Source organism: Diadema antillarum, unplaced genomic scaffold, assembly GCF_040938485.1.
Source record: "Diadema antillarum isolate AM-2024a unplaced genomic scaffold, OU_Dant_1.0 scf00000040, whole genome shotgun sequence".
In the NCBI taxonomy this organism is placed as follows: Eukaryota; Metazoa; Echinodermata; class Echinoidea; order Diadematoida; family Diadematidae; genus Diadema; species Diadema antillarum.
The window spans coordinates 3,194,310-3,221,486 of NW_027270929.1; the positions used below are offsets into that span (position 1 = coordinate 3,194,310).

Below are 27,177 nucleotides of genomic sequence, written 5' to 3' on the forward strand. Positions count from 1 at the left end.
TAGTGCTGTGCGACGAGTCACAGTCGCAAAATGGGTAAAAAGAAATAATGAAAGTATGAAGAATAGAGTGACTCATACATGACGTGAGGAGTACTTCCCTGAAAGAGAGTATAGGGAATCTCCACAAGAATACAACTACCACTTATACGGGCTTACCAGGGAGGTGGAAACCCTCCCTGGGGATTACACCCCCCCCCCAAAAAAAAAAAAGAGTTATGAAAAGGGAATTTCAGGCACTCGCACGGTGCTAGCTGTCGGACAATGACCGTTTGATTTTCAAATCTCTAGAAATTGTACACCAACCTTTTTTCAATTTTTTTTTCAATTCATTTTATTTTCATACTTCTCATTTATGAACATTACAACAGAAACCAGACAAGTTCTTTTACCTTGTGAACAATGTGCAGAAAACAAACAATATACATGGTGATAACACAGTAATTACATGTAATGATAACTGGTCAAAATCGAAATCGAAATGGGGTTGATCAAAGAGAAGTATGACGGGACCTACATGAAAGCTAGCTTGTTTGGCTGTAAGCCCCGAGTAATCAGTGTTTGTGAAAAAGAAACGGAGAACGGATAGAAGACCAGAATGATGATGTAAGGTTGCCAAATTTTATGTAATAAAAAAGAAGAAGAAAAAGAAGTAGAAGAAAAACAAACAAACTATACATTAATATGAACTTACTGTGACCGAGCCATCATTATTATACAGCCTACTTTGGTGTATATACTATAAACTATTGTTGCATTAAAACTTTCACAGGATATGATCAGTAAGACACAAAAAGTAACATGTACAACTATTAAGCCATTTGGTGCCTGTCGTCAAGCTCTACATAGAAGGTTAGAGAGGGGCAGAGGGAAAGAGGAAGAGAGGGAAACGAAGTATAGAGTGTGGAATTGCTAATGATGAATTCAGAGAGCCCGATGGCAAGACCCTAAATGGAATCTGTAACGTGTTGACAAAATGTTTGATTGGACAATAACATACCACAGTATTACATAAGACATTACGACTGTTCAGTGTCTGCAAAATATGCACTCAATAAAAACTCTTTTAATTTACGTTTAAAGGAATATAAAGACGAGCAGCTTGTTATTTCGGGGGAGAGGTCATTCCAGTATCTAGGGCCCGTATACATTATCGTTTTTTTAGCGAAAATTGTTCGAGTACGTGGAAGGTGAAATGCGTCACTTTGGCGGGTAGGATAATTATGAATCAAATAGTTTTTTCTGAACATGCTAGTAAAAACATCCGGTAACACGTTGGCAGAAAATTTGTACATAAATATGCCGACGTTGTAACTGAACAGATCTGATATTTTCAGTATTTTATTTTTCAAAAATAAATCATTCGTGTGGGACAAATATCCGACATGGTTGATATTTCTGATGGCACGTTTTTGAATACGGAACAGTATATCAAGAAGATTTCTAGTTGCATTCCCCCACACAAGAATACCATAATTAAGATACGGAGTAATCAAAGTAGAATAAAGATTAAGCAGAATTAGATTTGGAAAGACACTCTTAAGTTTATTAAGAACACCCGTATTTTTAGAAAGAATATTACTTAAATAACTAACGTGGGATTTCCAAGATAAATCACTATCAATAAAAAGCCCTAAAAATTTTATACTACTGACTTGATTTAATTCAGTTTCATTAAACTTAATATGAAAAGGAAGGGTTTTAAGACTATTGCTAAAAAGCATACAATGAGTTTTATCAATATTAAGTGACAATTTGTTGGCGTATATCCAAGATTGCACAGATTTAAGTTCTTTATTCACTGTGTTAACAAGAGTATAAGGATCTCTGTGTGTAAAAAACAGATTGGAGTCGTCAGCAAAACATATAAAGGAAAGAATTGGCGAGGAACTAGGAAGATCGTTAATGTACAAAATGAACAATAGTGGGCCTAGTAAGGAGCCCTGTGGAACACCACATGAAATTAACTTTAACTGAGAATCACGGCCATTTATACTCACAAATTGTTTTCTGTTTGATAAATAATCTCGAAACCAGTCCAAAGCCTTCCCACGTATACCATAATGTCGTAGCTTGTAAATCAAAATATCGTGGTCAATTGTGTCGAAGGCCTTCGAAAAATCAAGAAAAACTCCAATAGTGTGGGAGACATCATCTATAGCATGAGCAACTTTATGGATAAAAGTGAGTAAGGCATGGGTCGTACTGTGGTTTTTCCTAAAACCAAACTGGGAGTTACAAAAAACTTCACACTTTTCGAGAAATTTGTGTGTGCGCGTATATACCAATCTTTCAAGAAGTTTTGAAAATGAAGTTAACAAAGATATAGGGCGATAATTTGTCACAGATTCTTTTTGTCCTTTTTTAAAAATTGGTACTACTTTAGCTATTTTCATTTTTTGTGGAACTATGCCAGTAGATAACGATAAATTAAAAATGTGTGTTAATGGTATAACTATTTCATTAATGATGTTTTTAAGGAGAAAATTGGTGATTCCATCACATCCAGAGCTTTTCTTAGTGTTCAAGTTTTGCACGATATCTTTGATTTCTTCTTCAATGACAGGTTCAAAAAAAAGAGACTGCTGATTCTGGTCTTTTAGAAAGTAATAAAAATCAGTATTTGAATGCGGAATACTGCTGGCAAGATTAGGTCCTATGCTTACAAAGTATTCATTGAATACTTCTGCCACATCAGCTTCATCTTCAATGTACTTATCATTATTAATAATATGCCTAGGTGGTTCGATGTTATTTTTAGTGTTCAGCGCTTCATTTATCACCTTCCACGTACTCTTGATGTCATTTTTATGCTTGATAAATTGCTTTGAAAAATGCATTCGTTTGGCTAAACGTATGGATGATGTAAGAACGTTGCGATAATGCACATACCGAGACCGAGTTCGACTGTTAGGATCACTTCGGTATTTGTAGAAAAGAGCATTTTTACGGTTAATAGACCTCAGGAGAGATTTCGTAATCCATGGTTTCTTTGGAACCTTTTTACGGTTTAAACGAGTAAATGGCTTAACGGGTATAATGGAATTGAATGCGGATGATAATATTTGTGAAAAGTGTTCAAAAGCTAAATTTGCATCACTTTGGTTATTAACAATTGACCAATTAACGGATCCTAGTCTCTCCCTAAGTCTATTAAGATTAGTTTCTGACATTTCTCGAAAACCAGAATTGGGCGAATAAAAAGAGGCATTACTTATGTTAACATTGGGCAGAACAGCGAAAATCGGAAAATGATCGGATACGTCAGACACTATTACACCAAACGTGATATTGGAAAGAGAACTATTAACAAAGATGTTGTCAATTAGAGTTGCTGTGACATCTGAAATTCGAGTGGGCTTCTTTATAAGAGGTGAAAAGGACTCGGATAACATCACATTGAGGAAATCTTGGCATGCGGAGTTGGTATGACAGTCTAAAAGGTTGAAATTGAAGTCACCCATGATGAAACAACTTTTATTCTCCAAATATTTAGCAGCTAAGAGTACGGATAAAGATTCAATAAATTCAGTGGGGCTTGTATTTGGAGGTCTGTATATTTCACCGACAACAATACTTTTTCTATTTGGAACCCTAATTTCAATGAAAATACTCTCAATAACTTCAGACATTAAACTGAATTCGTCTAAGAGTTCATAATTCAAATTCTGAGTGACGTAAAGCCCAACTCCGCCGCCTTTTTTACCTGCCCTGTTTTTTGTCAAAAGTGTGAAGCCATCAATGGTAAATAGCGAAGAAGGTGATGTTTCATTTAACCAGGTTTCACTGATTCCGATAACCTGACTATCAAATTTAACTTGATTCACGAACATATTGAATTGATCAAAGTTTTTGTTTATACTCCTTATGTTAAAGTGCGAAATAAAAAATTGGTTTGGATTAGAATGAGATAATGAAATTATGTCGTCTTCAATGTGGTATTCTGTAGGTGGTGTTTGACGACTGGTGTCGTTTACATCAGAATCAAGTATCAGTTCGTGAGCTTGTGAGTTCAAAAAACTAATTATATCAGGGTTCTTACCCTCTTCGCTATTTGTGGCATGTACGGGTACATCCTCTTTGTCTTGTGCATAAGCAGACATAACAACGATTCCATTATTCATATCATTCACACTATTTGACTCAGCCATTGTGAAAAAGTTTCAGAACAGTGGGTATTACATAAACTTGTTGACACAAAACTCTGCTTTTGAACTTGTTTGCTGCTTGCTGTTTAGGGAGAAGACGACATTTACCTGTCTGAGTTATATAAGATGCTTGAGTAGCTGGCAAAGGAATGTCTATAAACAAAACATGAGCAAGCATTATGCGTAAACCAAGCTTGAGGTGCGAGTACAATTTTTGTCTTGAGGTAGGGATTTCACGGGATGATTTACAAAGAAAAATACCTGTGTTTGTCAGTACAAGCAGCAAGAAAACTGTATAAAAAGCAGGGAGAGACACTGGAATGACTATTTTCCCCTTTGAAGAAATGTGACACATTTGAGTAGCTACGTACGTACAGACATTGACAGCAAAAATGTCGGTTGTACGGTTACAACCAGAAAATAAGAAACACGTGAAACATGTTAACAGCTTGTGTTCACTGGGTGTGGAATAATGACAGGGGGTGTGAATTTGGCTACTGGAGTATCTGCATACCAGAAAAAGAAGGGACAAGTTCATGTGGTCACAAATAAGAATTGTGTCGATACATTTTGTGCTATTATCATAGGCATTTAAAAGTGCACGCTTGGCACACATATAAAAGAAATCAAAAATCTTTGTGGAGCTTGCTTTTGGCATTTCAACATAGATATACCTTCTATAAAAAACAGAAGGAATAAATGACGTTGAACATAACGTGCATAGGTCAAAACTTACTATATCAAACAAGGTAAACGCAACTGTCTCAACCTCTGAGAACAGAAGCAGGAATACCATTAACACGAGAACGGAATTATACATTTCTTTAACCGATTCCAATAGAGACAATTAGTGGTCACCCCTCCCTCCTATACATGTGAACAGAATGACGAGCAGAGGTGACATTTTCTTTTTTCCTCTTGTCAACCCTTTTCTATTGTAAACAAGGAAAAAAAGTATCATTATGATACAGATTCTGAATTACATATTACTGGTACAATGTACCCAATGTCATTACTTTTTGGTTGCTGTTGGAGAAAAAAAACAACAACAACAGCAATAAAGTTGGAGGTAATGGATTAAAATCATTCATATTGGGTTTAATATAACCTGCAGTTGAATGCAACAAGATTCATGTCAAGCCATTTACGTACATACCAATGCACAATCCGTGAAATTGTGTAGAAAAAACAAATATTACATTATTTCACAGCATTAGGCGAGTCGTTGAACATAATTTGATACGGGTAAAATAAATGACAATTATCCGGTTACAACGACTGCCTTGGTAATAAGACAACAGTGGGCTACAGCACAAAACACACTGCTCAAGTATTGTTGCAAACTGATTGTAATGGTGTGGCTACGTATTTCGAACTGAGTATGATTAAGGTGTGAAATACGAATTACCTGCGAGACCTATTAAGGACGACGTTCGTTCGTGTCAAAATCAGTTAAAATTACATATTTCAGATAGACTTTGATAATGTGAAACGATTTTACTGGGAAGCATACTATGGACGACGTCCGTTCATGTCCAAACCAGTTGTGAATTACAAATTAAATTTGGTTAACAAGCTGGTTGGAAAACGTACTGTAGACGGTGTTCGTACGTAACAAGATCGACTAGTTTGGTATACACAGCGTTTAAATACAGAGTCACAGGTTGCATCAGCACCTTTCAGATCAAGTTCATTCTTCTCGTAAAAGTGATAACAATGTAAATCAGTATCAAAGCTCAGTTGTGTAGTAAATGAGGTTTAGAAGGGCACGTACATTTTATGTGGACTTCTTCAAAATAAATGTGGAATGGTGAATTAACCAGATAAGTTGCGCTAAGAGTTTGCGATAGGGGATTCGTCGCTTACCGTAAACGCTGTAGTTTTGTGCTGATAAATCCTTGGGTCACATGGAGATGTTTAGAGGGAAAAAAGCAGAAAACTAACGAACGCAGTAGATGACTTAGCCGAAGATTGGAATGAAGATTTAATCTTTGTATTGGTTCCACACTGCTGTGCCTCTTTCCTTCCAGTAGAGCAGCACTCTGGTACCAGCCACTGATATTTTGGTGGAAACATTTCTTTCCTTCCTCATGTTGTACGCGATTTTCGCGAGGGAACTTCTCGTAGCTTTAAGGGCGGGTGGGAGATCCGTGCGAACGGTTATTCTGCGGGTTTCCTGCGGGTCAGTGGCAGCTGAGGCGTTGGCTGACCGTGGCTGGCGCTGGCGTTGGCGCTCATCAAACGCAGCGAGGACTTTATTTCTGTCCTTCATGTAGACAAATTTTGCGATGATGGCGCGAGGGGCTGGGGCTTGGGGAGAGCCCTCGTTGGGTTGGGTGGGTGCATTGCGTCGGGGAAGTCGATGCGCATTGACCAGGGCGATGGTGGCGGCTTCGTCGTGGCTCATCCCTAGGTAGACAAAGGTATCTCTAAGCAGATTCTCCACGTTTTCGTCGGGGGTTTCCTTTATTCCGTAGAACAGTAGGTTCATGCGACGACAGTAGATTTCCATCAATGTCAAACTGTCCTGAAGCCTAGAGATTTCTTCCGCCGTTTTTTTCTCTACCTCTGGAAGCCTTTTTTTCTCAAGTTCGTCGAGCCTGGCGGAGTTCATCGATGTAGAGTCTTCCAGTTCAGAAAGTTTTTTATTGATAGTGCCAATCTCCTGTGAGAGTGCATCAAGCTTAGCACACACAGTTGATGATGAGCTAGTTATGCTTCGCTGAATGTCTGCTAGCGTTGGCTCGGTAGGTTCGGCATTACCGCTGTCTTGGGGTCGCTGGCTCACCTCTCCCCGGGCATGTTGGGTAGTGGGCACTCTATCCTTGCTGGTTTGTCGCGTAGTGCGGCTCGCCATTTTTGCAATACAGCACCTTGAGAACGATGAAACTGTTCAAATTTGGGAATTTTCAGCTTTCCTTGGAAACTTCGTTTCAACGAGAGTCAACAGTTTTTGATAGACTATCAAAATGAGAAAAACATAGGGTTAAGCGGTACAGCTTCGTCAGGGATTTGGGTAAGAAGAAATGGGGCGGTGGCCACTATCGGAGAGAGTTAGCGATCCACGTCCGTCTCCATCGGTGTCTGCGTCTGTGAAATTTCTGTGAAATTTAGGAAAGGTCAACCCCCAAGCATCGAATGGAGATATAGGGCCTACCTTTTCCGCCAAGTTGTACAAAAGGGGCTCCTTACTGGGTAAAGTCACTAGAGTAGGCCTAGTCCTTTGAATTATCATAGTAATTATGAATTAAGCGAATGCAGATTGTTTAGTTAAATACTAAGTGAAAAACTGACAGAAAATATGAAAATCAGTTTTGATTTGGTCAAAACTTTAAAATTCAAGATTATAGTATAGATTATAGTAGAATATATAAATATCCATGGCAGAACGATGCAAAAGAATTATGAAATGAATTCCCTGACTCTGTTTTGTCAATTGAAATGTCACTGGTAAACGCATGTGAGTTTCAGACTAACAGGCTAGTGTACGATATTGTAATGTAAAGAGAGACTATGCTGTTACACTGGAATAAACTTGTCGGTTAAACGATAACGTGAGTATTTTGCAGGGGAAAAAAACACCCGACGATACACACATATACGTCAGTTAAACCTGTTTGTATAATTTCATAAGATACGCGTACTCCATTATACCAGCACCTACATTGAATTACCTCTGTGCCAGTACACTATAATTACAATGTATATATACTCGTGTTCGTATAACCATTATTGTCACTACACGCCTGATAATCAGTTCGGACAACCGGAAATAAGTCGTCAGTGTGAAAGCCGCCGACGTTGGAATAGGTCCCGTTTGAGCACATCGTTATCACCGAACGGTCCGCTAGCTCAGTCGGCAGAGCATCGTGCTAATAACGCGAGGGTCATGAGTTCGAGCCTCATGTGGACCACAACGGTTTGTTTTTGCTGCATTTTCTTTTTCATCTCAATAATTTAGCGGACATGTCATGTGACTCTTTGGCATTTTTTCCATGTTTATTTCAGCTGACAGACGAATGTCTTTAGACGATGTATACTGATTTAATATTTTCTAATAATTATGTATTGAAGGGATCCTTTGATATGTTTGATCTATTGCGCAGTGCTATTCAAGACACTTTTTGTAAGATTGCCATCTCTCATATTCAATTAAATTCAAGTTGTTTAATAATTATTCAACAGAGCGTATGAAATGAACACGATCTAAAATCATATCAAGAATATCGCAACATTTCTATACAAATTAAAGAATAGCACACTAAAGTGATATGCAACGGAGTGAAATGAATCAATAAATGTTATGCTTTCAGAAAAAAAAATCTGTGAGCAATGCAAAAATGCTCTGCAAAGGACTGTAAATATCATCTATCATTTCAGAGTAAAGGGCAACAGATTATAAACAAAGACTTATTTATTTCCATACAACCTACGTAGGCCCTACACATGTGTTGGCACATTTCAATGCACAGCTATTCAACAATTCATCAGAATTGAAATTATGTTAGTACGATGAAGGTCTTGTACATTATTAGAATTTAGGGCTATTTTGTTTGTTTTTATGTTATTTTTTTCAGGTACGATTCAGCCACATCCTCTCTCTCTCTCAAAAAAAAAAATCTTGGTAGTTTATGAATGGTATAGAAAAAGTCCAAGATTTGCAATTAAATTAACAAAAATATAACAGCTGGTCCACATGAGGCTCGAACTCATGACCCTCGCGTTATTAGCACGATGCTCTGCCGACTGAGCTAGCGGACCTTCACACTTTGCTCTGTAACCGGCAACTAGTTCAAACACAAGACCCTTAAAGGGATAGTACCGTTTTGGATTGAGAGGGCGCTTCAGATTTTTATTATTTTTTTTTCGTTAGATTATGACAAACCATTTATAAAATAGGATACAGGCCTAATTTCCAGAGGAATTCAGAGTTTATTTGGAAATATGAAAGAGAATGTAATTTAATGTAGAATGCAAAGCTTTTTCGATGAAATTTATTTTTAGAATGATCGAGATATCGAAAAACAAAGTGTGCCTAAAAGATGGGACCCATCCTCTGTCGACTTTGGTAATGGGGTCAAATTTTTAATTTGATTCTAAATAATTTAGTGGACATGTCATGTGAATCTTGGCCTTTTTTTCCCCCATCTTAATTTCAATTGACAGACAAATGTCTTAAAAAAAAGTTTATTGATTTCCCAAATATATTCTTGTGTATTGAAGGGATCTTTTGGCATGTTTCATCTATTGTACAGTGCTATTCAAGACACTTTTTGTAAAGATTGCCATCTCTCATATTCAATTAAATTCAATTCAAGTTGATTAATACTTCGTCAACAGAACGGAAGAAATGAACACAACCATCATGTAACAATACCGCAACATTACTGAACAAACTAAAGAACAGCACAATAAAGTGATATACGACATGGTGAAATAAATCAATTAATGTAGTGTTTTCAGAAAAAAAAAGATCTGTGAGCAATGCAAAAAGGCTCTGCAAATGACTGTAAAAACCATCATCTATCATTTCAAAGTAAATGACAATAGATTATCAACATATACTTATTAACATACCTACCTAGGCCCTACTCAATGTGTTGGCACTTTTCAATACACAGCTATTTAACAATTCATCAAAATTGAAATTATACTATAGAAGATCTCATATATCATTAGAATTTAGGACTACTAAGTATTCTGTTTTTGTTTTTGTTTTTGTTTTGTTTTGTTTGTTATTTCAGGCACGATTCAACCACATTTTCTCTCTCTCTCTCTCTCAAAAAAAGAAAATCTTAGGAGTTTATGAATGGAATAGAAAAAGTCCAAGATTTGCAATTAAATTAGCAAAAATTTAGAGATGGTCCACATGAGGCTCGAACTCATGACCCTCGCGTTATTAGCACGATGCTCTGCCGACTGAGCTAACGGACCTTCACACTTTGTTTTGTAACCGGCAACTAGTTCAAACACAAGACCCTTAAAGGGATAGTCACGTTTTGGATTGAGAGGGCGTTTCAGATTTATCTTTTTCTCTATATTATGACAAAAAATTTACAAAAAGGATATGATTTCATGGGGAATTCAAAGTTTATTTGGAAATATGAAACAGGATGTGATTCCATGGGGAATTCAAAGCTTTTTTAAAATGATAATGATCGAGATATATCCCAAAACAAAGTGTGCCTAAAAGATGGGACCCATCCTCTGCCGACTTTGGTAATGGGGTTGCCCAATGCAGTCATAGCCCCCCCCCAAAAAAAAAAAACAAACAAACAAACAAACAAACAAACAAACAAAAAAAAAAAAACAACAACAAAACAAAACAAAACAAAAACAAAACAAAACAAAACAAAACACACAAAAACACACAACTGATGAAAAACTGCCGTCAAATTACTTAAGCCTTGTTCATGAATTAAAAAATAATGGTCCAATTTTCCTCAAACAACCACTAAACCTTTGACTGACTTTTCTTAGCTTAACCTAAATGCGATGTTCAAGCCAACTTTCTCACGAGAATTCCTTTTATCTTTATTTAAAGAAAAGAAGAATACATGACCCTATTTGAGTCACTTCCGGAGTTTTCAAGAATCATTGCTTTCACTGAAATTAGCAGACCTTCATGATGTAAGTTTTATATCACGAGTATAGGGATTTTCAGAGATATTTGCTTGTATAAGTCACCTACTCATGTTTTTATAGTTTCTTGGATGAAGTTCCAAGGGATTTTATTGGAGGACGCAGCATTTATATGTATCTCACTAATAATTCTACTATCAATAGTCCGGCGCCGACATTGTCATCTTAAATCAAAAGATTTAGGAAACAGATTGGGAGATAGACAGAGAGATCCAAATGATATTTAATGGAATTCATTGAAAGAAGCTAATATTCAAAGGTTATACATAAGATTTTGATGATCCACATTTTCAGGGTCTATTTGGTTTATTTGTACAAATTTAAATACAATAACAGCAACGTTGTCAGAGAAGTAAACAAGGAAATAAAAAAGTTAAAACAGAGAAAATGTTATGCTCTTATTCAAATCAGTCAGCATAGTATATATACACAATATGATTTATGCCTTATAGAATTTAAATGCCTTTGTTATAGTTTAACCCACTGTGTGTTTTGAGTGCCGATTGGTACAAAGGGTGAAACGAGGAATTCAACCCAACTCTGATGTATATAAATTCAGTGAATGCAGTATAGAAGATGTCAGTGAAGTTTGAGAAAAATTAGACAATCCTTTCAAAAGTTATGATTTTTTTTTTTTTACATCGAGTTTTAGCTAAATCCTCGTGCTGACTTCGGTGGATAAGACGGGTCTATACAACAATTTGTGATTTAAAAATAGGGGAGAATCATAAAGTAAATATTCAGAGAATTCCACATATCGTTTTTATTTTTCAATCATAAAGGAAGGGACGCTTGACTAAAATCTTTTAGAAGGCAGGGGGTATAATAATATCCTTAAAATGACAGTATAACAGGAAATGTGTTCTTTCCGTAAAGATTACAACTTTGTGACTTGCTGTTATTTTTTTCCCATCTCGTTCCACTTTTGTGACATCATTATTTACTACAGTCTTCTGATCCAGGATGACGTCATAATATGGATGTAACAAAAACGTTTAGAATTATTTTGAACGAACTATTGAGCCACATTTCCGGTTTTTTTTTTCTTGACCTTCACTGACGTGTTCTTTACCAAGTTACTATTATATCTGCATTCGCTGAATACTTGAAGTCTTACAAGTATTTTAATTCCGCTTGAAACACCACTTGTCTGTAGCTGCTACAATGAACCCCTTATGATTAACTATGGCTTTGCTGCGGTTATCGTGCAGACAATTTGAGGAAACTGAAACCGCAGTGTATAACAGAACGAAATAAAATCATTTGGTCGTCAATATCCCGTAATTTCCGCGATACCAAGGATAATTGGCCCTATTAGCCTATGCTGTGGTTGTGAGTAATGATATAGAACTGCTTTTTTTTTTTTTTTTTTTGCAGAGGAAAAAAAAGATACTGTAGTGTCCTTAAGCTTACGGAATTGTACATGTACCATGATGATCGACAGAAAACTCATAATCGAGGGTCTGTGTATATGGCTGCCTATGGCAACATTAACTCACACCTATTTCTATTTATATTTACAAAGCTTTTTTCTCTTACCTTCTTTCTTCTCATCGTCTTATTCGTCCAATACCTCATCATCGTGAGTCACATGGCTTATTTCCTCTTTATTTTTGCCGATTTCCAAGATTTCTTTCTCTCATCTTTTTTTCTGGCTAACCTTTCGTCATAGGCTCCAGCTGGGGGTCAACTCGGGCAGATAAAAACGAGAAATGGATGCAGCCGACTCCAGTCGGTGCGTAGGTAGAAACCGTAGCCATTGGTGACAAAGCTTGTGTCTGCGGGAAAAAAAAATCACCTGTACATGATGGAGTAGAAACAATGCATTCGTATTTCTCATATCAGTAGCAAGTTATCGTGAGGAGAAGAGCTCGTAGACCCCGCATAATCCACTGATTTCTCAAATCTTTGTCAAGTAATAGTATTTAGCTTACCGAAGATCAAACTGTTTTTGTGAAACTTTATCTCTGGGTCCGGAAACTTCACAAGGATTCCATAGCAATATTTCAGCTGTCAGCACCATCCTCTTTAAGTTCTCGACTTGTCAAGCCAACGCCCTGGTCGTAAGGCATCATGGAGCCCCGCACCTGGCTGCTGCTAGTTGTGCTTGCCGTTTTACATCCGTGGTCGTCGTCGGCACCGACGGGGGCGCAGAGACGCTCAAAGAGTGGTCAACGCAGAAGTGAGTCGTCAAGAGCTTCATCACCATCGCCTATTGTAAGTAACACGGCTCAAAACTACCTCTCTCTTTCTCTCCCTCTCTGAAATACGCACGTTTTTATATAAGGGGACTATTATGCAGATAAAACTTGAGCAAACACCTCAACAAACAAACAACAGACAACATATGATATTAATACTAAATGCTTTACTAAATTCAATACCTGTTTTAAATCATTAAAAAAAAGGATACTGGAAACACTTTTTTGGTGGTAACTTTTCGACTAACCGCTCGGTTACACGTTGCCAGTCGGTTACCAAAATGGCATCTGTACACTGGCTATTTCTAATAGACATTTGACAAAAGAGCTTCCCCTTTATAGAAAAATTTATCATTTTCTGCTCCATGATATATAAACGGGTGAAACTTTTGTAATGTATACACACTTGTAGTTGTGTAGATGGAAGTAACAGTCAGTTTAGTCTGTGTTAGTGTTAATAGAATGTCCAAAGAAAGTGTTCAGATGTTTCAAATATCAACAAATGTGATACAATGGTCAGGATTAAAGAGTAATCTAGAACTTGTTTTAATAGATGAAAAAAAAAACACGCTTCTCACATCCATATTCTTATTCCAGAGATGATTAAGACTCCAGTTGGTTGGATGTTATCTTTGTTTTAGACAACAATTTTCGCGCCTAAAGATTGTCTGATGTATTACACATTGCACTCAATGTGTTTTGTGTTTGTACTGTCCTTGTATCATCCCTCCCATAAATGTGTGACAAATGTATGTCTCTCGTCACCCAGCTTGTTTCATGTTAACCGCTTGTGTCCTTTGACTGCCGATTGACACAGAAAACTCAATAGGCAGTATAATTCAGGGTTGTACACATTGTCCAAAGTCACTAGCATAGAAAGGGTTGACGACGCTCAAATTTGAAAACTGTGAGCTGCATAGTAGTGTGTACTATATGTTTTCAGTGTCTCTGATGTTGTGTAAAAATGAATTTGTAAACAAAAGTTAGTTGACAATAATCACTGAATGTTCAAGGTAAACTCAAATTTCTCATTGAAGCATAGACAGTGATGTTAGAATAAACCATCCAGAAACTGTTTAATAACATGGTGATATCTCGTTTTGGTAAATGCTGTGACGTCATTTGCAGTAAAATTTTCAGAACTTCTGCGTTGGTTTGACTGGTGAAATTTTCAAAGATGGATTAGGATAATTTTGCTTGGACTCCGATCATGTCAGACGATGTGTTTGCTGTTTGTTTGTTTGCTTGTCTGCTTGTTTTGACTGAAAAAAAAAATGCATGCATGATGTGAATCTGTATGTCCCAGCAGAAGAGATTGTTAGTATAATACAGTCTCTTTGATCCCAGCACGCACTTAGCCCGTACAAATTTGACGGCAACTAATATTTCCAGCGTCCACTTGGATTTGAGTTCTCTCTAAATAGTCCATATACCAACTAAACTGATTTCATAGGATGAAGTCAACATTCTTTAGTGAATGATCCCCTCCCAGCCTCCTCCACACACACACAAACACACACACACACACACACACACACACACCCTCTTCTCCTATAGTTTACTATCCATAATACTGCTCTGATATGAACGGGCACAGAAAGGTCACTTGTACAAACAGGTGTGGGATCTAGAAAGTCACTTTTGTAAATCTAATCGTAAGTTAACCCCAATGCCAAACAGAAAATTCCACTTCAGCCAAAATATAGGCAACTCATCCGTAGTTCAGTGAAACACAATAAATGCTGCGAGCAATTTTGTGAACAACGTATCTGACTTTTGCCGTATGTTCAGCTTGTCTTCAACTCAACGATTGTTCGTAAAGTTTGTATTCTTTTGCGTGATAATGTCTTTCTTTGAAATATGAAGTGGAATTGGGATGATGATGGTAAATCATTTATTTTCGTAAAGATGGTCGTTGAGAAGTTTATTTTGACACTCTGATCCTCAGCTGAAGATCGGGATAACAAAAGACGTCAAAATAGTGCCTCCAGCTGTGCGTCACCAGCTATCATCGATGTTATAACATCGGGCTGGGCTGGCATTCCATCTCAACAGTCGACGGAATGGTTCAGAGATCGGGTCAAATATACAATGATTGTTCACGTGTGACATATCAACCCAGCTCCACAATTCCCACATCTGTACCCCCCCCCCCCCCCCCGCCCCTACCATCTGTACATAATGCTCATCTGCCTGCCTCTCTTACGCATTCATTCATATACACACAAACATCTTTACGAGTTCTTTTCATCCCGTACAAGTGCCTTATGATAATAGTTATACTTGTACTCTGGCGATGATCAGATAATTCTGCGCGGTGCCCAACCCCAATATTTTGCATCGACCCTTGAGCGGCCACGCCCATTAATTTAATGTCTCCATCATCATGCTGTTTTTGTTTTTCGTTTGCATTTTATTCATGGACTACTTAGGATAGGACACCAAACCATATTTGTTGTTTAGTTGATCATATTGATCAAAGAAACCATCATTCTTATAGGGAACTGTATAAGAAAGAGCACAATATCATAAAAGTTTAAGAAGAGAAAGGGATAGAATGACGAAAGTAAAACGTTGATTTTATGAAATTACGGAAGATAGGCCTGGAAGGAATGATGAGGAACGTGATGGAAGGAAAGAATGATTAGCAGAACGAAAGAATGAAAGAATAGGTGAAAGACAGAGTCAAAGAATGGAAAGGGAAAGTTTTATGATGCAACGAACGTGACGAACAAGAGGACTCAAGCAGAAATATAAGGAGTATACTCAGACAGACATTGCGGTGGATAATATATCTTGTCATCATAGATTTCAACGCTACTCGCTCACGTCAAAAACAGAAAAGGAACTAACTTGACGTAACCCTTAGCTCCCCCTCCTCAAAAGAGGGAAAGGAATGATAACCAATGCCAATAAAGTATCTAGTGAGTAATCCGCCATGTACGTGCATTTCTACTCCGTAAGACGAGTTTGATCATCACGTTTTCCAGTGTTTACTCTATAGGCTGACATAAAGGAGAAAAGAAGAGCGCTTCAACAGCTGATGATATTCTACATCGCCTGTTTATTTTTCTAGAGAAACATAATGAGTCATCTCAGATGCTCCGTCAGCGTTGAAGTTGAATTTTGACCTCTGCTACTGGATCACGTGAGGGCAGCAGGATTGTTTGCTTTTTCGACGAATACCCAGACAATATTTATCATTGACAGTCAAGAAACGGAAATATGTGTTTGTGCTTGTACTGCGCGCTTGTGTGTGTGTGTGTGTGTGTGTGTGTGTGTGTGTGTGTGTGTGTGATGATATGGAGGACTGTAATCAATATTGTCTCCAAAATTTGACATCGTGGGAAGATGAATATCACAGCTGCTTGTAAGACGCGGATACCGCCGCCAGAACTTGAACGAACAATCCGAGAAAAAGCAGCGTTACCAAGAATATAAAGACTGCCCAAATCCAGTGCACGAATGACATTGAATGTTAACTATATATAACCAAGTAGGTTGTCCCTCATATATCACACATGTGTTCACAAATTAATCCTTTTCTTTTGTTTATCTGTTTTCAATTTCTTTCTGCATTGTCAGAGCTACCTTGAAAAGTACGGCTACCTTGTGACGGGCGTGCAGCACTCACCAACATCTTTGGAGTCTGCGATTAGGTAATCTGAATTAAGAACGAATTCCCCCAACTCACCCTTTTCCTCAGCCCCTTTCTCATACTCTTGCTCCTCATCCTCCATCTCCTCCTCCCCATCCTCCTCCTCATTCTCCTCACCCCCTTCTCCTCCCTCTCTTGCTCCTCACCCTCCTTTTTCAATCTTCATACTCTTCGCCTTCCTCCCTCCCCCATCCTCCTCCTCCTCCTCCTTTGGTGTCTTATTTCATCTCACCTCTCACATCCATCCCTCTTCCTCCTCATGACCTTCCTCTTCTTCCTTCGGCTTCTCCCCATCCTTATGTCATCTTTTATCCTCATTGTCCCCCTTTCCTCCTCATTAACCTCTTCCTTCCAGTTCCGCCTTCTGTGTCTTCTTGTTTATCATTTCGTCGTCATGAGCTACCTCCTCTTTTCTCCTCCTACTCATTCTCCTTCTCCCCTCTTTGCCATGAAGCTGTTCTGAACTCCTTCTTCTTATTTTCTGTGTTCCTCTCCTTTTTCCTCCTCCCCTTTGTCTTCTCCTCCTTCTGGTCCCTTTTCTCCCTTCACCCTCCTCATTAACGTTTTCTCTTTCTTCTTTGTGTTCTTGTGTTTACCCCCTCTCTTTCCTCTCTTTCATCTTAACTGACATATTATATCCTCTTCTTCTCCCACGCCCCCTAATCAAGATCTTTCTTTACACCTGCTTTTTCTCCTACGCCATGTTGTCATTTTTTTCCTTTTCTTTTTCCTTCTCCTTCGTTTCAATATCTAGATTATCATCACTAGCTGTTACTTTCATTATTATAGTTTTGTATTACAAACTATTGTAGCGATGAAAAAAGAAATAGCCACACTACAGTAGCAGAATAGGAGTTAATAATCTGTGTTTCGGAATGTATTTTCTATGCTACAAATGTAATTTTACTATGATGATTTTAATATCATTAAATTTCAGTTTATCGTTATCCTTATTTGAATCATCATCGTCATCTTCGATACCTTAATGCTATATCGTTGTTATCATAATCAGTACTATTATTATCATTACTATAAATAACAGAGTATTCCAAGAATTTGCCGATCTTGAGCAGACCGGTTTACTAGATGAGGCGACTCAAGAGAAGCTCAGCGCCAAGCGATGCGGGGTGGAGGACATCGTGGGCACCGCTGGCATGGGCAAGCAGCAAGACCTGAGAACGAACGGGACTTCGCGTTTCAGGCGCTACAACACCGATGGTAGACTTTTGTATACAGTTTCGGTTGAGATGAGGCTTGAGGATTCTAAGTTATTTTGATAATACTTTTTTTGAGATAATGAGAAACCTCTCATGATATATGATAGAGCTTATAATTCGAAGAGGAATTCAAAATTTATTTGATGAAAATTGGGTTTGAAATTGCTAGAATATCCAAAGAAAACGAACCTAATAAACGGCAAGACCCAACGCCTTTTATAGGGTCGCTTTGTCTTTGGATGTTCTTTTGGGTGTGTACGTGAAGGTGGGTCCATGTATGTTTGCGTTGGTAGATGTTTCACAAGTGTGTGCGCGTATCAGCGATGGCGTGGACTGATACTGATGGCATAAAGTGATATACTGTACAATGTACGTATAATGAATCCGTAGAATTAATATGTTGTATATTCTCTTGAATCATAAAATTATATGGAATTTCTGTGCAATATTTCATTAGGTTCTATGATACAAAAACAAAAACAAAAAAATCTTTATGAAACAGAGCTCCATAGTCTTAATACAAGACGATTCGACGTTTCTCGAAATGTTTCTCATTTTCTGAATAGTGACTGGGTAAAAAAAAAATGATACATGCAAAAATATGTCTTGAATTTGGGAAAGGAATAAAGCAGGAGATGAAATTAATGTGCTTTTCGGACCTTGCGTATCAGGTACCAAGTGGTCCAAGACCGCCCTGACGTACTACTTCAAGAACTACACACCCGATCTGACACGCGCCCAGGTCCGAGACGCCATTCGGAGGGCGTTCCAGCTGTGGGCCGACGTCTCACCCCTGACCTTCAGCGAGACCTCCGACCGCAACGCTGACATCTTGATCGAGTTCGCAGCCGGTGTCCACAGCGATGGCTTCGCTGCCGCCTTCGATGGTCCAGGTAAGTCTCAATTTATTGTTGAACCTGCGAAGCCTAACAAATACGATGGAAATATTGACAGTATATATCATCAGTGTTGACATCTCTTGCTGTTTTATTCAACCTTTATTCGACTAGTTATTATTTCACGTTTAAAACTAATTTACAAATATGATACTCTTTGCATTTGAGTTTAGTTCTCTCTTCCTGTAAAATTATTTGTAATGTTTCCTCTCAAAATTTATACTCATATTTTTAACGACTCGAACGCATCTTCACTAAAACACAATTATAAATGCGTGCAAAAAAAAATAATTGTCACTGCATTCATAATTGTAAACGTTATTTCATATCTTATCATGATAAATGGGAATAAGTATTATTTGAATTCCATTTAACCAGATAAATTAAATTTTGACGAATGACCTCACGTGGGTTTTAACTAAAAAAATCGCAGACTACGTTAGATTATTCCCACTCATGGCGTTTCTAATTTTGGATCTTGCCATAACCTGTGGCTGATATCATAGATGGGGTGGGGGGGGGGGGGGAGAAGGAGGAGGAAGCGAAACAAAACACAACAAAAATAAGCCTCATTTCCTGAAAATGTCAGGCAAATGGACATTTTCCTTTATTGCTATCGAACACTATTATCCACTCTTTTTCTTGTACGTTTGTGCTTGTATGTTTGCATCGAAATACATCCCTATACTGACAAACAGACAAAAAATTCGGTTATCTTTTAAGCCAAGAAAGAGGGTTTATCAGGAATTTTGATTCGTTGATTCTTAATCTCAACGATAAATCATTCATGTGCTGCTCAAGCTTCCAACGTCTACCTATTGTGCATTCGTTTATGGGTGAGTTGCACTTCCAATTATATCATGAATTAAATTGCTTGTCAGGGGGGACACTGGCTCACGCTTACTTTCCCGAAAACGGCGACGCCCATTTCGACGAAGACGAAACGTTCACCATCGGCACCGACGCCGGCATCAACCTCTACATCGTGGCCGCCCACGAGTTCGGCCACAGTCTCGGTCTCCTGCATTCTAGTGATATGTCGGCGTTGATGTACCCCTGGTATCTGGGCTACGTGGAGGACTACCAACTACCGAGGGACGACATCAATGGAATTCAGCATCTCTATGGTAACCGTGTATTCTCGTTTAATAATTTCATGACAATACTGGGACTCATTTCATAGATATTGATCTTAAAGGAAACCGAAACCCAAAGAGAAATGTGGATTGAGTGAAAGCACCAACATTTGTAGAAACATCAGAGAAAGTTTGAAGAAAATCGGACAATCGATGCAAAAGTTATGAATTGTTAAAGTTTTGGTGTTGGAACCGCTGGATGAGGAGACTAGTAGAGGTTATGACGTCATGTGTGGACATCAATATAAAGAAAATATAAAGGGAATTCCACAAAAATAAATTTTTCATGAAAATTATACACATTCAACTTGATACTGACATAATATTACATTAAGGGTAGTAATTATTCCCCCTGCTTTCTGAAAGCGGTTCGTTAAAGGTAGGGGATACCTTTTACAGACCTCCCAAAATGCAGCAAAACATTCAATATGAACCTCAGGGGACTTGTTTAGGCCACTGCTGAGAAATTTTGAAGTCAACAGTTATCTACAATTTGAATAATGCACAAAACTCAACTACTCAGTAGTTCTGTGTGTCAGCCACACTTAAGCCTTTTTGTTGCAGTCTTCTGTATTTTTTTATCTATAAACACAAATCTAAAAGTATAAGAGCTGATGTAATAACATATAGAGTGTGTGGCAAGAATGTATATAGAAATGTTTGTAAGTTTTGATGAACTTTCTTCACAAAATATACATGATGGACACACATGCAGTGCATGGGTCTGCAAAGCTAGCCTAGTAATGTACTGGAATTTACGGTGAGCCCCGAAAAAAATTCAATTCAAAATCTAACGGTCAATAAAAATGTACTAAATGTTACCTTCCACTTTCAATACTTTATGGGAGTTTCTAAAATGATACTCTCTTCAACATACCACTGTATTTATACAACTCTTCATTTAAGGCATGCAAATGGGATTCCCTACCTTTAAGTGCTCTTTCATTATGCTAGAAAAGTGAAAGCATGTTGAATTTTCTTTATATGGGTTTTGGTTTCCTTTAAGATTACTGCAATTCCAAAAAAAAAGTTACGCCCGATGCGCTAGAAACAGATGTGCATGAAATCAAGCGTAAAGAACTTAATAAAACAGAGTTACGATGGATATTCCTCTTTCGTTCAGTTCACCGAGGTGCGTTTGACAATGTTTGATAAATCGAGCGAAAGATCAGTCGTAACTCTCTATGAAATGGGCCCAGCTGTTCCTGAGGACACTGTATTACATCTGATATGTAGAACACACACCTGTTGATTCAAAGGCGAAGCCAATAATCTCAATGGCAAAAGGTATACTCAGTGGCGTATGTAGGGAAAACGGCGCCCGGGGCAAGCGCGAAAATTGCGCCCCTAATTTCTGAAAAAGTGTTCAACCCCAACCCTATCCCAGTAGGGTCTTTTAAAAAATCCACATGATATGCTTTTTCAAGCACTTAAAAGGAGTCTTTTGAAGGTGATTTAAATATAATAAATTGTGATAAATTTTGGCGAGCGAGCGCAGCGAGCGAGCCGAAAATTTTTGTATTTCAGCTTACAACAAAATGGAATTCTTGTCATTTTTTGGGTTATCAAATCTTACCATTCTAATCAAGATATAGTGACGGCCTTATAGATTACGATTTATATAAATCTAGCCCACCCCCAACCTCCGCTCTTGGGGAAGGGGCTCGACACTAGGTCGACAGGTTGATCCGAGTAGACTGGAGTTTATTTTTCAAAGGGTCTGTTAGCTAGTAGTCTACTCGTCCTGGGGCTAGAGGACACACCACTCGTTCAACAATTAATGAATTAGAACAATCAAAAATATGACACAATTCCACTCAAATTTACAAGGAAAAGCAAGTGCGTTTGGGGTAAAGAAAAGATCGCACGTTTATTTACCGGCCTTGCCTAAGGGCCTGACTTCCCGGCGATAGGATCACAAATAACCGTTTGGCATAGCAATTAACTCGTGCAGTCGGCTTAACAAATTATACTCATCATAGAATTATGATTATCACTATACATGAACCCTAAGCTTATATAAATAGAGGTAGCTCTCGGTGTTACCCGTATATCAATACTGCTCTGCCTGAGCCAACCTACACAACGCTACCCCCAACGGGGTGGTGCCGACTGTTAAAACTAACTTACTCTACGGAAGGAAGTGGGGGGGGGGGGGTGGTATTAATTGGGAGGATGAAATTAGTAGGGTGTGGCCACTTATCGCTTCTTTCGGGTGGGCTGGTTCTGGTTGTCGCCGGGCGACTCCCGTCTCTGGCACGCTGGATCCCCCGTCGATGCACTGGCGGACTGGGGTGGCAGGGTGACTTCTGCTCTCTTCTCCTCTGGCCTCGCCTACGGGTCACTGGATTGCAGTCTCGGGGTTCAACGGACAATCTTAAGTCGACAATGCCTGGAGGCTTAGGCGTCAGTGTGCGCGAGGCTCAGCCCGATTCCCGCTGCTGCGGGAGGGGTCCACTCAATGTTACGGGCGTCGAACTGCCTCACGATTCAGATGAAAGTTCTTAGTTCGGACTCTCCCGGAGTTTAATAGTTAAAGGGACTGGATGAACGGTGGAAGGGGGGAGGGGGCCTTTTGGTGGTACACTTATGACAATGGGCTAAAATACGAGAGCACCTCTCTCTGCCTCTTTCTTCCTCTCGGGTTGGTACAAAATTTACAAAGTTCGGAAACTGGCAGACAAAATAGCAAAGTTCTGGACCGGTTGGAACTGGGTGTGATGATGTGCCCTAGGCTGGCGGAAAACCAACTTCCCCCCTTAGATGGTGACTGGAATCGCTCTCTTTCGCCCCTTCTCCTCTCCCTCTGTCTCTGTGTGTCGGTCTGTGTCCTGTTCCTAACCCTACTAAGCTGTATTTATATCCTAACCATCTATGTATTTCTTAATTCCCTATCTTCTTATTTCCTATTGGTTCTGACTTCTGAGGCATCAGGTGGTCTTTTTACCAACCTGTGATTGGTTCCCAAACCCCCCTGGCCCTATTAAACTTCCGGTAGACGGTCCGACTCCCTGCCGGTTTGCTTCAACTCCCCTTCTGCCCTATACTACTGACATCGGCCCTTTAATCTCGTTCCCCAAATGGAACAGTTTCACATGTCCTGTCAAATAAACCCTTACTTTCGCACCTTCCGCCCCCCAAATTATCCCTTGATGCACATATCATAAATACCAACCCTGACCTTGCACGGACCTATCTTCCTGATTTCTCTTTCTCCCTTTGTTAACAAAATATGCTATATTATTTCCTTTCACTCTATTTCCCTTACTCTGGACATCATCTGAATTTCTCCTTTCTGTTCTTTGTCCCTTATTATACATATTGTCCAAATTTTCTTTCCTTTTCTTTATTCCTTATTATAAATATTATCCAGATTTTCTTTCCTTTTCTTTGTCCCTTATTATACGTATTGTCCAATATCCCTGACCTCAGCAATTCTTAAAAACCACATTATGAAAAACAAAAAAATATAACTCAACAACTAAAACTTCATACAATTGACTTGTAGGAGGGGGTGGGCAATGGCCTTGAACCGACCTCCTTCTCAGTGTCAGCCTATTTCTTCACAGGGCTACATAAACAAACTGAGGACTTGAAAAAATACTCTTAATTAGTACGAGCAAGTGAGCCAAAATTTGTATATTTCCGCGTCATCATTACGTTTTGTTCTTATCTTGTTTGATTTGGGTTCCCCCCCCCCCCGAACGTTCGAAACCGTTTTTGTCCTCTTTTGACCAATTCGGCTATCGCTTCAGAACGAAAGAAATTGCAGCCGCTGCTCTGTATAACATTTTGCCTGCTAAATATAAAATGACATGTGTGAACACAATAGACATTATCATTTTGTCCGCGTCATCGTCACGTTTTGTTCTTATCTTCTTTGTCTTTTATATAAATTTTGGCGAGCGAGCGCAGCGAGCGAGCCGAAAAATTTTGTATTCCAGCCTGCAAAACATGGAATTCTTGTCATTTTTTGGTTATTCAATCTTACAATTGTAATCAAGATATATAGTGACGGCCTTATAGATAACGGTTTATACCAAAAAAGTGAGGACTTAAAAATACTCTAAGCTAGTACGCGCGAGTGAGCCGAAATTTGTATATTTTTGCGTCATCATCACATTTTGTTCTTAACCTTTTTTTTTTGGATAAATTTTGGCGAGCGAGCGCAGCGAGCGAGCCGAAAAATTGTGTATTTCACCTTACAAAACATGGAATTCTTGTCATTTCTTCAAATCAAGATATAGTGACGGCCTTAGATAAAGATTTATACCAACAAACTGGGGACTTGAAAAAATACTCTAAATTAGTACGAGCGAGTTAGCCGAAATTTGTATATTTCCGCGTCATCATTACGTTTTGTTCTTATCTTATTTGATTTGGGTTTTTTTGCGCTCCCCCCTTCAGAACGAAAGAAATTGTAGTCGCTACTCCGTTTAACATTTTTCTTATATACTAAATATAAAATGACATGTGTGAACACAATAGACATTGTCATTTTGTCCATGTCATCATCATGTTTTGTTCTGATCTTATGTATATATATATATAGAGAGAGAGAGAGAGAGAGAGAGAGAGAGATTTTGGCGAGCGAGCGCAGCGAGCGAGCCGAAATTTTTTGAATTTCAGCTTACAAAACATGGAATTCTTGTGTGAACACAATAAACATTGTCATTTTGTCCCCCCCCCCCCCCCCCCCCCCCTCCCCCGTCCGGGCGAATTTTTTTCTTCTTCTTCTTCTTCTTCTTTTTCTTCCTCTTCTATTTTTTTTTCTTTTTCTTCTTCTTCTTTTTTTTTTTTTCGTTTTTTCGTTTTTGGCGCCCCGGGGAGTGGCGCCCGGGGCACGTGCCCCCCTTGCCCCCCCCCCCCCCTTAGATACGCCACTGGACTTCCCCAAAGTTACCACCTTAAAGATTTCTTTAGAACTCATCCCAAGATGTCATCCGACAGAGACCACTTTGGAATCCTGGGTCCATGGTCAAGTTCCTTAAAAGTGAAACTCTTCTCATTTGTATTGCGGCTTGAAAATCCCACGTGAATCAGGTGCAATGTGCATGTGGATGAGGTGCTGGTAGAAGAGGAATCAGCCCTTATAAATACAGTGGCAGCTTTTCTGCCCCTTCTGTATATGGATCCTTTGGTAGCTTTAACATTCTCTTAATTGTTCTTGCCTCGTTTATGCTTTTCGTCATTGATGTAGGACCCTACATAATTTATATCCATGTTTGTCTGTCTCTCATGTGTAGGAAAACCGGACGTTGAAAAGGACCCTGCAGGCGGCCGACCTGATACGGGCAGTGGCGGGGGTGGCAACCTACCACCCTGCAACAGTAGATGGGATTCAGCTACGTATTTCGGTAACTCAAAGTTTGCAGCCTATTCTTTGCACAAATTTGACCACTAAAAAAGCAGAGAGAGTAGAAAATGCCTCTGATTTAAACACAGTCACACACACAAAGAAACAAAACATATTGGTTCTATTTAGGGCTGAAATGGACCAAAAAAAAAAAACCCTTTTCACCCAATAGATTCTGCATTACTATGATAATGCATTTAGAAGGTCATTGAATGCTATGCCGAATATAGGCAAGACTCGAGAAGTATATTACAGATCCGTAATAATGTGATGTCTGCTTCAAACCGATGTTGTACTTGAATAATGTTTTTCTGTCATACATTAAAAAAATGATAATCAAATGGGGATACAAAATGAATCAGAATTCGTCACCACCACACAGCTCCACTACCATAATTCGCCACTGTCAAACTCAGACCCATGTAGAAACCTGCTATCTTCTCCTCACCTTCCTCCCCACAGAGCCCGATAACGTCGTCTATGCCTTCAAGGACCAGTACGTTTGGGCGATCGACAACCAGGGCGTGGTCGACGGCTATCCGAAGAAGACGAGGAAAGTTTTCCCAGAGGCTCCTTCCAATATCCACGCTGTGGTCTCTTCGGGAAGGCGGACATACATGTTTAAAGGTACGTTAAAGATCGTCTATTCAAATCAGTGTTCATGGACCACAGGTTCTCAATCTTGAGGCATCCTATTCGAATCCCTTGGCACCAGGCAAGGCGCTTTATCGGCGTATCGTTGTATATGTAGGGGACTTCAAGACGTTGATCACTTGGTTGCTTGTTTGCAAGCATTAATGATTCCTTGCATCACGATAGGGCGAAATAAAAACTGAAATCAAACTTCGGGCTTTGTGGGCAACTCAATCTTTCTCTGTTTTGTGATGATCAAACTATAAAAACCCATACAAACACAAAATATTATCATTCAAAAATTTAATGTACATGTATTTTTGAAAAGTGTGAAACTGAGGAATATACTTTGTCCTCTTTCCAGCTACAGATTAGCTAAAAGATAGCAAATGTTAATGGTGTGATGTTTTTCTGTTAAGCTTCAGTACTATACTACATGGGAACTGAATGTATAAATGCAATGTATTCATTGTACAATACGTAAAATTTACATTGAGCTGAGTCCCCGTGTACTTACATCATTAATGCTACGTAAGGAAAACGAATGGAGAATGGAAATTCAACGTGATATCGTTTCAAAATTTTGCCTGTAGGCAACAACATATGGAGATATTATAACAAGAGACTGGAGAACGGCTTTCCCCGTAAAAAGTCAGCGGATCTACCCAAGTCGCCCAACGCCGCTCTTCAGTGGGGAGGGAACGGCAAGATCTACATCTTCAAGGGATCTCGTTTCTACGAGTTCTACGAACACGATCTCACCGTTGGCGCACCGATGAAGATCGCACAGCAATGGAAGGGCGTTCCTACGAAGATGGACGCTGCGCTTCAATGGCGGAACGGAAAGACGTATTTCTTCCGTGGCAACAAGTACTGGCGTTTCAACGATGCAAAGCTGTCCGTAGCCAAGGACTACCCGCGCTCCAAGTCCAAATACTGGTCGGGATGCGGTATTTCGGGCACTCATGATCTTCCCGCCAAATTACAATTGCGTCCTGAACAACAACCTACTACTGTACAGACTGACGGCTAGTAGGGATGTTATGTTGTGATGATGCATTTTGACTGAAAAAAACAAACAAACAAAAAGAAGTTATGAATTTCCGGCTGCACATGTCAAGGAGAAACCAAAGATCAGTTTTGATTAATAAAGTACATGACCTGTTCTCTTATTCATATATATAAAATCATAAGGTTTTATTTTGCAAGCTGCAAAGACCAAATATTTTCATCAAAAGCTGATAGCCTCCAAACGCTCACGTCAGAGAAGGAGAAAATAAGTGTCCATTTGGT

General features: G+C 38.9%; 1 protein-coding gene and 3 non-coding genes across 4 annotated transcripts; 2 read left to right on the forward strand and 2 right to left on the reverse strand.

The window, feature by feature from the left end:
- The first annotated feature begins 7,986 nt into the window (after positions 1 to 7,986).
- Trnai-aau (transfer RNA isoleucine (anticodon AAU)) lies at positions 7,987 to 8,059 on the forward strand. Its single transcript has one exon. It is a non-coding gene; the product is annotated as a tRNA-Ile (tRNA).
- Positions 8,060 to 8,833: 774 nt separating this feature from the next.
- Positions 8,834 to 8,906, reverse strand: Trnai-aau (transfer RNA isoleucine (anticodon AAU)). Its single transcript has one exon. It is a non-coding gene; the product is annotated as a tRNA-Ile (tRNA).
- Positions 8,907 to 10,006: 1,100 nt separating this feature from the next.
- Positions 10,007 to 10,079, reverse strand: Trnai-aau (transfer RNA isoleucine (anticodon AAU)). The gene has a single exon. It is a non-coding gene; the product is annotated as a tRNA-Ile (tRNA).
- Positions 10,080 to 12,514: 2,435 nt separating this feature from the next.
- LOC139711560 (interstitial collagenase-like) lies at positions 12,515 to 27,033 on the forward strand. The gene is made up of 8 exons (XM_071623439.1): positions 12,515 to 13,004; positions 16,574 to 16,647; positions 17,689 to 17,864; positions 18,535 to 18,756; positions 19,641 to 19,886; positions 25,142 to 25,252; positions 25,714 to 25,878; positions 26,478 to 27,033. The coding sequence occupies exons 1-8, from the start codon at positions 12,861 to 12,863 to the stop codon at positions 26,915 to 26,917; spliced, it is 1,578 nt and encodes a 525-aa protein (XP_071479540.1). The 5' UTR covers positions 12,515 to 12,860; the 3' UTR covers positions 26,918 to 27,033.
- Positions 27,034 to 27,177: the final 144 nt, after the last annotated feature.